Source organism: Arachis hypogaea, chromosome 11, assembly GCF_003086295.3.
Source record: "Arachis hypogaea cultivar Tifrunner chromosome 11, arahy.Tifrunner.gnm2.J5K5, whole genome shotgun sequence".
In the NCBI taxonomy this organism is placed as follows: domain Eukaryota; kingdom Viridiplantae; phylum Streptophyta; class Magnoliopsida; order Fabales; family Fabaceae; genus Arachis; species Arachis hypogaea.
Genome location: NC_092046.1, coordinates 31,605,191 through 31,616,018, shown reverse-complemented (window position 1 = coordinate 31,616,018; position 10,828 = coordinate 31,605,191). Strand labels below are relative to the sequence as shown.

Sequence of the window (10,828 nt, the reverse complement as noted above, 5' to 3'; positions counted from 1 at the left end):
CCAAGAACAATGCCTTCAATTACCATGAAGTGGCATTTCTCCCAATACAAAACTAGGTTTGTTTCTTGGTATCTTTTTAGGACCAGGGTCAGATGATCAAGATAATAGTCAAATGAGTCTCCATAGACAGAGAAGTCATCCATGAATACCACAAGGAACTTCTCTACCATGTCAGAGAAGATGGATAACATGCATCTCTGAAATGTGGTAAGTGCATTGCACAGGCCAAATGGCATTTGTCTATAGGCGAATAAGCCCGAAGGATACGTGAATGCCTTCTTTTCTTGATCTTGTGGATCTACTGCTATTTGATTGTATCCGGAATATCCATCCAGGAAACAATAAAAAGCGTGACCCGCTAGTCTTTCTATAATCAATGCATATACGCCACCCTGTAACTGTCCTTTTCGGGATTAGTTCATTCTTGTCATTATGAACCACTGTCATTCCACCCTTGTTAGGAACAACCTGGACAGGGCTCACCCATGGGCTGTTAGAAATGGGATAAATAATCCCAGCCTCATATAGTTTAGTGACCTCCTTCTGCACTACTTCCTTCATGGTTGGGTTCAGTCGCCTCTATGGTTGTACCACTGGCTTGGCATTATCCTCCATCCGAATTTTATGCATGCATCGGGCAGGGATAATGCCCTTAAGGTCACTGATAGACCACCCAAGGGCGGTTTTATGGGTTTTAAGCACTTGAACTAGTGCTTCTTCTTCTTGTGGCTCTAATGTAGAGCTTATAATCACATGATAGGTATCTCCCTCTCTCAAAAATGCATATTTCAGGAAGGGGATAATGGCTTAAGCTCAAGCTCAGGAGGCTTCTCCGTTTCCTCAAAGGTTTCTAGAGGTTCCTCTGAGTCAGGCTGAGTATCATCTAGGATATCATCAAGCCTGTCCTTGGAGCTTTTGGCCATATTGACTTCTTCCACCAGGGAATCAATGAAGTCAATGCTCAGACATTCCTCAGGAATGTCTGGATGCTGCATAGCTTTCACAGCATTCAGCATGAACTTCTCCTCATTGACTCTTAGGGTTACTTCTCCTTTTTCAACATCAATGAGGGTTCGTCCTGTGACTAGGAAAGGTCTTTCTAGGATGAGAGATGAACTCATGTGTCCCTCTATGTCCAATACCATAAAGTCAGTGGGAAAGGAAAAAGGTCAAACCTTGACAATCATGTCCTCCATTACTCGTGATGGTATCTCAGTAGACCCATAAGCAAGTTGAGGGCACATGCGGGTTGGTTTGACTTCATTAGTCAACCAGAGCTTCTTTATTAGTGAAGCTGGTATTAGGTTGATGCTTGCTCCAAGATCGCATAGAGCTGTCCTTGTACAAGCATCACCTAGAGTGCATGGTTTCATAAAGCTTCCAGGATCTTTAAACTTCTCTGGTAAGCTGTTTTGAATGATTGCACTGCATTCCTCAATGAGAAGGACTGTTTGTGTCTCTCTCCAATCCTTCTAATGACTTAGAATGTCCTTCATGAACTTTGCATAAGAAGGTATCTATTCAAGAGCTTCTGCGAAAGGAATTTTTATTTCTAATGTTTTGAGATACTCCGTAAAGCGGGCAAACTGTTTATCCCTTTCCTCTTGACAGAGTTTCTGAAGAAATGGCATTTTAGCCTTGTACTCCTCAACCTTGGTTGAAGGAGGCCGAATGCCATGTGAGTTGGGAAGAGGGTTACCAGCTTGCTCAGGAGGGTTGTTATCAATGAACGACTGTCCTACCTTGCATGGGCGACAGTCGTTCAACGCCCATGCTGCTGTCCCCTTGGGCGTTTGGATTCCCCTTCTCTCCCATTTCTTGGTGTTTTATGCCAATAAGGTCACCTTCCTGGGCGTTTGAACGCCCAGTCTCTGCCCGTTTCTTGCTTTCAATGCCAGGAGCACTACCCTTCTGGTTGTTCTCTATGGGATTTTTATTTTTATTATACTGAGGTTGAATGTTTAGGGTTTTCCCACTCCTTAGTTGGACAGCCTGGCATTCATCAGTTATCTGCTTAGATAACTGCTGCCTTGTTTGACTCAACTGGGCTTCTATATTCTTGTTAGAAGCCTGAGTTTCTCTTAGAGTCTCTTGCAGTTTCAATATTTACTGGGCAAGGGCGTGCAGTTGTTGAGTCGATGGGCTATCCTGCTCTGGAGGGTTAGGTTCAGCAACTACTACCTTAACCTCTCCTTTTATAGAGGTCTCAGGAGATGAGTACAGATTCTTATTAGTGACAACTATCTCAATAAGCTCTTGAGCCTCTCTTATGGTCTTTCTCATGTGTATGGAACCACCAGCAGAGTGGTCCAAAGTCATTCTGTTTGTGTCTGAAAGCCCATAGTAGAAGATGTCTAACTGTACCATTCTAAAAATATTTCAGTGGGATATTTTCTTAGCATCCTCTTATACCTTTTCCAGGCATCATAAAGAGATTTACTGTCTCCTTGTTTAAAGCCCTGGATGTTCAGCCTTAGCTGAGTCATCTTTCTAGGGGGAAAGTAATGGTTTAAAAACTTGTCGACTAACTGTTTTCAAGTTTTTAAACTATCTTTAGGTTGGTTATCCAACCACCTTTTTGGTTGATCCTTTAAAGAAAAAGGAAATAGTAGTAACCTGTAGACCTCTTGGTCTACTCCCTTACTGTATATTGTGTCAGCAATTCTTAAGAAATCTGCAAGAAATTCTGTAGGTTCTTCCTGAGGAAGCCTAGAATACTGTCAGTTCTGCTGCAATAGACTAATCAGCTGAGGGTTCAATTCAAAGCTACGAGCTCTGATTTGACGTATGTTGTTACTTCTTCCATAGAAGTCAGCAGTGGGAGTTGTATAAGATCCCAGAATTCTCTTGAACTCTGCATTTCCACTTGGATTCATGATTAAGAAAGGTTGAAGATAAAGAAGAAAGGAGATAGAGGTGAATTAAAATTAAAATATTTTTGTTTTTATTTAATTGATTATTTAAATTAAGTTTTCGAAAAGTATATTAATGATTTAAAAATAATTTAAAATTTAAATGTTAAATTTTTGAAAATAGAAGAAGGAGAAGAAAGAGAAATTTTTGAAAATTAATATAGAAGAGTGTTAGTTAGGTAGTTTTGAAAAGGAATAGAGAGAGAAAAGAAGATATTATTCTAAAAAATTAAGAAAGAGAAGAGTTAGTTAGGTGGTTTTGAAAAAGAAGAGAGAGAAAATGAAAGTTAAATTTAAAAGAGAAGAGAGTTAGTTAGGTGGTTTTGAAAAAATAAGAGAGAGAAGATAAGATATTAATTAAGAAAAGATAAAAATAAAAATAAAAGATAAGATAAGAAAAAGATTTGAAATGAAAATTTGAAATTTGAAAAAGATAAGATTTTTAATTTTGAAAAGATTTAATTTTTGAAAACTTGAAAACTAAGATAAGATAAGATAAAATTTTGAAAATCAAAATCTGAATTTTATTTGTTAATTTTCGAAAATTTGGTTGAAAATAAGTTAGAAAAGATATTTTTTATTTTTGAAATTAATGAAGAGAGAGAAAAACACGTAAAAGACACCAAACTTAAGATTTTTAGATTTGGTGTGTACCCAAATTTTTAAAAATTTGGAGGGAAACACAAAGGGATACCAAACTTAAAAATTTTTAAGATTGAAACAGGTAAAAGACTCAAGAACACTTTGAATGTTAACAAGCACGCAAAGAAGAAGACTCAAAGAGTACAAGAACATAAAAAGAACACCAAACTTTTCGAAAATTGAAACAAGATTTAAAGGAAACTAACAAGAAAACACCAAACTTAAAAATTGAAACAAGATTTAAACAAAGAAAAATTATTTTTTAAAGAGTTTTGAGAAAAAAGTTACCAAAAAAATTGGAAAATGCTATAATTAATAAATACTGAACTCAAAGAAGCAACACGGTACCAAGAAAATAGACACATTCAAAAAATGCATGAATCAAACAAAGAAAAGAAAAATATTTTTGAAAAACTTTTTGAAAATTTTCAAAAATTAAAAGACTCAACAAGAACAAAATTAAAAGATTCAAGAACTCGAGACTCAATTAGGAATGATAAAGAAAAGAAAATGTTTTTGGAAAAAGATTTTAGAATTTTTCGGAAATTGAGAAGAAGAAAATAAAAATAAAAGACTCAAACAAAGTAAAGTAAAAATAAAAGAAAATTACTTGATCTAAGGAGTAAGACAATCCAGTAGTTTGTCCAAACTCAGCAATCCCCGGCAACGGCGCCGAAAACTTGGTGAGTGCGTACGCAATCCCCCACACTGTCTGTACAACAGCAGTACCAGTAAGTGCATTGGGTCGTCCAAGTAATACTTGAGCGAGTCAGGGTCGATCCCACGAGGATTGTGGCTTGAAGCAATCTTTTGGTTGTCTTGCAGGTCTTAGTCAGGCGGAATTAGCAGTTGTTGGATTAAGTATATGGAGTTAGATGAAGTATCATGCAATAATAGGAATTATATGATGGGAATTGAGTTGAGAGTCGGAGTTGCTTTGTCTTTCTGAAGTAACTCTGGTACTACTATCTTCTTTGCTTGTGACTGATCTTCTTCTATGGGAGACTGTAAGTGATCAACGCCATTGCCCATGGTCATTGATCTCCTCTGCTACAGAATGAACGTCAGGTACCATGATCATTCAATCCAATGGAGGGTGAAGCGCTTAGCAAGTAATTCTCTTGACGATCCTACTCAAAACTCCACAGACAAGGTAGAATCTTTCGGATCAGAGAATGCTGCTTCTTGGATCTAGCCTATACCACGGATACCTTAATCTCCCCGGAGATCGATTGAACTGGTGTCTCGAGAAGTCCCCAACGAAATCGTGGATTAACCGTCTGAGAGATGTAAATCCATAGCTGTTGGTTCATACTTTCCAGCCAAGTATTCACATGAACCCAAGTAGACGCAGGTGTTTGTCAGGCATGTTCGTCTTTGTGTGATGAACAGATCTAATTTGTCAGATCATCCTGTTCATCACGATGAAGATCGGGATATACATCTTAGAGATAGATCATACATGGTGAGGTGTACAACAATGGTGAAAACGAAAATAATGAGAAAATTTATGAAAAAGTGTTGATGATGATTGAATAACATGAAGTAAACCCCTTTAAATACTAAACTAATGACTAGTAAGGGTGCAACAATCTTTTTAGTGCTAAAATATAATTCTAGGGCCCACTTGGTAAGTGTTTGGGCTGAACTTGATAATATCCACGTGCTATGAGGTCTTCTGGATGTGGAACACCAGCTAGGGAGTCATCTCTGGGCTTTTGGATATTGGGCTTTACTTCCTTGGGCGCTGGACGCCAGAAAAGGCAGGAAGCTGGTGTTGGATGTCAGTTTTGGGCCTTCTAATGCAAAACAACATATAGACTATTATATATTGCTTGAAATCTCTGGAAGTCAGCTTTCCATAGCCATTAAGAACGCTCCATTTAGACTTCTGTAGCTCTAGAAAATCGCTTCCGAATGTGTGCAGCTCAGATCTGGACAGCATCTGCAGTGCTTTCTCTGTCTCTGAATCAGACTTCTACTTTATCTCCTCAAATTCAGCCAGAAAATACCTGAAAAGGTACAAAAATACACAAACTCAAAGTAGAACCCAAAAAAGTGAATTTAACACTAAAACCTGTAAAAATTTAATAAAAAACTAACTAAAAACTACTAAAAACTATATGAAAATGATGTCAAAAAGCGTATAAAATATCCGTTCATCAAGCATCCGACATCATTGAGGGCCAATAGTAGCCAGCCCTAACGAGGTTCCGAGCCAGGGCCTTTCTGCCAATATGGTGGCCGCAACACCCCTCATGGACCTCACTCAGAACATAGTCCGTCTAGTCGGGGCGTAACCACCTCAGCAGAGGTTGACTCAGCCCTCGCTTGAACAGTTGGCCTTGTACTATTATGCACTTGGCGGCTTCCCTTCTTATCACCTTTGCGGCCTTGTCATCCATGGGAAGTTTACCAGCTTCCAAGAAGCTGATGATCAGGTCGATCCACGAAGGGATGTCGGCTGCTTGGGCTACGCACAAGGTCACCGTGGGCTCCTTTACCAATCCTTGGATCAGGGATCGATTTTCCGATCCTGGCTTCGTGCTCGCCAACTTCTGTAGCAAGGAGTCTCTAGCTTGATAGGTCCCATTGATTTGGGAGGTGACGATTTGAGAGTCGCTATTTACCTCAACCCTCGTTGCCCCGACATCTTTCGCCAAGAGTAGGCCTCCTATCAGAGCCTCGTACACTGCCTGATTGATGGAGACTGGAAAGTCGAACTTGATAGATTGCTCATACACCACCCCAGTTGAGCTCTCAAGAATTATACCTGCTCCCCCAAACGTTTGGTTGGAGGCTCCGTCAATATGGAGCTTCTACCGTGTGTCCGGATTCTCGTGAGGATCCTTCGTTACTTCAACAAGGAAATCAGCCATTGCCTGAGCTTTAATTGTATTCCTAGGCTCATATTGCAGATCACATTGGGACAGCTCGACTGCCCAGGTCATCATTCGTCCCGCAAGGTCGGGCTTTTTTAGGACTTGGTGAATGGCTTGATCTGTCCTAACAGCGATCTGGTGCCCCTGGAAGGATTGCCTCAGCCTTCGAGACGAGATTAGGAGTGCGTAGGCTAGGCTTTCCATCTTGTTGTACCTTAGCTCTGCGCCTTGTAGCGCTTTGCTAACGAAATAGACCGGTTGCTGGATTTTATCCTCTTCATGGACGAGAACGGCCGCTAAGGCCTCGTCCGTCCCCCCCCCCCCAAGTACAAAAATAGCGTCTCGCTATCCTTGGGCATGCCCAAGACTGGTGGGGCTAAGAGTATCTTCTTGAAATGGTTGAAAGCTTCTTCACAGGCTGGGTTCCACTTAAAGGCTATCCCTTTCCTCATAAGGTTGAAGAAAGAAAGAGCCTTGGCTGCTGACGTGCCGAGGAAATGGGATAGGGCTGGTGAGCCTTCCGGCCAATCTCTGTACGTCTTTAACACTTCTCGGGCTCATCATCCGCAGAATAGCTTTACACTTGTCAGGGTTGGCCTCGACCCCCCCCCTCTGGGTTATCATGAAATCGAGAAACTTCCTGGCCTCTATGGCAAAAGCGCATTTGAGGGGGTTAAGTCTCATATTGTGTCTATGGAGAGACATGAAGACGGTTTTCAGGTCGCCGACCAAGTTCTCTAGTTGGCTGGTTTTTACTAGGATATCCTCGACACAGACTTCTACCGACTTCCTGATAAGGTCACTGAAAACCCTGTTCATCAGTCTCTGGTAGGTCGCTCTTGCGTTCCACAGGCCAAATGGCATTACCCTATAGCAGTAAGTGCCTCCTGGCCATTTTTTCCTCATCGGGTCTGTGCATCAGTATCTGATTATACCCTGAGTATGCGTCCATGAAGCTTAAGAAGCGATATCCTGCTGCCGCATCTACCAAGGCGTCAATGTTGGGGAGAGGGAAAAAGTCTTTGGGACACACTTTGTTGAGGACCGAGTAATCGACGCACATCCGCCACTTTCCATTTGCCTTTTTTATGAGGACTCTTTGACAGTCATGTCGAGTACTCAAGTTTCCTAATGAACCCCGCTTCTAACAGGATGACCGTTTTCTTGGCCACCACGTTAGCTCTCTCTTGGGACATCTTCCTCCACCTCTGAGCAACGGGCTTGGCATCCGGCTTCACGACAAGTCGGTAGGATATGAAATCGGGGTCTACCCCAGGCATGTCAGCTGGCATCCAGGCGAATAGGTCGCCGTTTGCCCTGATGGCCTCCATGAGGGGCTCTTTCAGGTCATGGGGGAGGTTCTTGTTTACGAAGGTGAATTTGTCCTCCGTGTCACCGACCCTGAACTTCTCCAGGTCTCCCTCGGGCTCGGGCCTCGGCTTGTCGTCTACCGTGGAATCTAAGTCGGCCAAGAAGACCCCGGATGCTTCCTTCGATTTCTTTCTTAGGGAGAGGTTGTCACACGCAACCGCTGTTTCTAGGTCCCCCAAAGGGATCCCATCGATCCATCGTCTGTGACAAACTTCATGATAAAAAACTTAGTGCAGATCACAACAGAAAATTCATTGATTGTCTTCCTCCTTAGGATGACATTGTAGGCTGTGGAGTCCCTTAAGACAACGAATTCCGCTATTACCAATCTCTTCCCTTCTCCTCCTTTGATGCTAACTGGGAGGGTGACCACCCCATCGGGCTTTATGAAATTGTCTCCTAGGCCAATGACCTCATGCTGATGAGTTTTAAGGTCGGTCTCTCGGAGCCCTAGGGCATCAAAAACGTTTCTAATCATGATATTGGAGTCAGCTCCAGGGTCGATGAGGATTCGTTTGACCAAGCCAATTTCGACTCTTCCTGTGATCACCATGGGGTGTTCTCCGGGATGTCATGGAACCACTGATCTTCTGGCCTAAACGATATTCTTGGTGGTTCCTTAGACGACGTCTCGTGGCTACCTGACGATACGGCCAAGATCTTAGCGTCTTTCTTTCTCGCAGACTTCGACCTAGGGGGTGCATCTCTCCCGACTACAACGTTAATAATAGTGAGTCTGCGGTCATTGTCCTCGTTAGGCCCTTGCCTTGGCTTCACTACTCGGCTCCTGTCTTTTTTGGAACGTTCGCGTTCCCTCCTCTTAGGTTCCCTTATGAACTGAGAGAACTCAGTTAGTTTGCCTTCGCAAATGGCTTGTTCCAAAGCGTCCTTTAGGTCGAAGCAGTCTTGAGTTTTGTGGCCAAAACCTTTTTGGTAGTTGCAATATAAGCTCTTGTTCCTGCCTGTTCTGTCCTTCAGTTGCTGTGGTTTCAACAAGATGCTCTTGTCGGTGATCTGCTGGTAGACCTCGACGATTGGGGTCGTTAGAGGAGTATAGTTCGTGAACTTTCCGACTCAGGGGAAGGGCTTGAAGGGATTAGCCGGTCCTCCATCCTTAGAGGGTTCTTTCTACCTTTCTGTGTGCCCGGTTTAACGTGGGGAGGGGTTGGTTGGCTGCCATTTGTTGGCTGCCACCACCTGGCTCACTTCCTCGTCATTGATGTATTCCCTCGCCATGTTCTATTTCTCTTGCATGGTCCATACAGGCTTGGTGGTGAGATGCTTCCTAAAATCTTTGTTTAATAACCCGTTCGTGAGACACAGACTAGCCACTGAGTTGGTCAACCCGTCAATTTCCAGGCACTTGTCGTTGAATCTGTCGAGGAATTTCCTGGTCGGTTCACCGGCTCTTTGGGTGATCCCTAAAAGGTTAATGAGATGTTTGGCTTTGGCGATGCGTGTGGTGAATTGCGCTAAAAAATTGTGAGTTATGTCTGAGAAGCTCATAATGGACCCCTGTGGAAGTGCATTGAACCACCAGATTGCCGGTCTTGCCAAGGTCACGGAGAAAACACGACACCTCACTGCATTGCCGACACCCTCAAGGTTTATCCTGGTCTCAAAGGCCATCAGGTGCTCCTGAGGGTCTTGGGTTCTGTCGTATCTCATGTCTGTTGGCTTGTCAAAGTATTTCGGCAGCCGGACCTTAAGGATAGAGGGGTGAAATAGAGTCACTCCCATGATTAGGGCCACGTCACCTTCTCGGTCTCTCTCTGTTCTCACCTTGGCCATCGTGGGTCGAAGGAGATTGAGCATCTGCTTTATGCCTAGTACGGTCCCTCTAGGGGCTTCTTCCCTGGGCTTCCGATCTCATAGGGGGAGACCGGGTACGGGAGATGCTCAGGCTGGATCGATAGCGATCCTTGGCTGCCAACTCCCTTTCAAGATTTTGCACTTGGTGGCGTAATTCCTGCATGATCCTTGCGTTGTCACCACCCGTCCCCCCGGAGGAGCGTCTTTTCGGGGAGCGGGAAAGAGGGTCGTTCCTACGAGAGGGGTCTTCGTATGCTCGCGAGAGGAAGCCATAGAGGCTATTCTACTCATCAGGCGGGTTCCCTCCTCCTCACGCACTTCCTCTTCTTCCTGCTCATCGACCGAGCCCCACAGAAAATCCATTCACGCCAGAGGTCCCCACAGACGGTGCCAATATTCGGTTTCTCGTGTACCGAACGGGTTGGATTTGGTGGTGATGAAGGAGGGGGTGACTGGGAGATGGACGCTGGAGTGTTTCGGTGAGTGACTCCTCCGGCCTGATGAGTTGAGGATAAGGTGGGACCACCTACAAGAACTCCAACGCTCAAGTCAGTGTCCGTACAAAAGGCGGCTATTAGGGTTAGGGTTAGGTGACATACCTCTAAGGAGGGGTAGGTCCCTCCCCCTTTATACTCTCCATTCGTTCGTACCTCAGGTGGGCCCTTGAGGGCCAGGCCCACATGTTTGGAAGCTTCTGACAACTGTCCAAGTACTCACGGGAGGGGAGGTGACGTTTGGGTCACTTCCTGGGGTTGGACTCGGTAGACCTCCGAGTCGGCTGGTCGTCCGGACCCGGGTCTTTGGTTAGTTGGGTTGGGCCGGAACAATAACTATATGATTCAATATTATTAAATTAAAGTAATTAATATAAATAAAATATTTTTATATGAATCATATGTATTTATTTCTACTCAAGTAGTAAGCATGTTGTCATGTTCTTAGACATACTGTTGTGCTAGTATCTAGAGTCACTTAATTTCTTAAACTAAGATCAAATTTAATCTAACCGTCAATATTTAGCAAAAAAACTACGAATACAAATGAATACAGGAAAAATGAAGTTTTGGTAGAAATAACACTTCACTAACACAAGTATTTGTTATAAATGACTTACACACTTAAACTCTAAGTTCCATCTGTAATTTTAGCCATTTACCTTTTTAATGGATAATTAAGATTTAATCTAATCAACAGTTCAAATCGAGTGTT

General features: G+C 43.2%; 1 protein-coding gene across 1 annotated transcript; it reads right to left on the bottom strand.

Moving 5' to 3' along the window:
- Positions 1 to 9,046: 9,046 nt before the first annotated feature.
- On the bottom strand, positions 9,047 to 9,598 carry LOC112721210 (uncharacterized). Its single transcript, XM_025772278.1, has one exon. It carries the CDS (start codon positions 9,596 to 9,598, stop codon positions 9,047 to 9,049), a length of 552 nt encoding a protein of 183 aa, XP_025628063.1.
- Between the last annotated feature and the right edge of the window lie 1,230 nt (positions 9,599 to 10,828).

Bases quoted from the DNA above. Each gene is read 5' to 3' on its own strand.
- LOC112721210 (XM_025772278.1), bottom strand. From the start codon at position 9,598: ATGGCCAAGGTGAGAACAGAGAGAGACCGAGAAGGTGACGTGGCCCTA.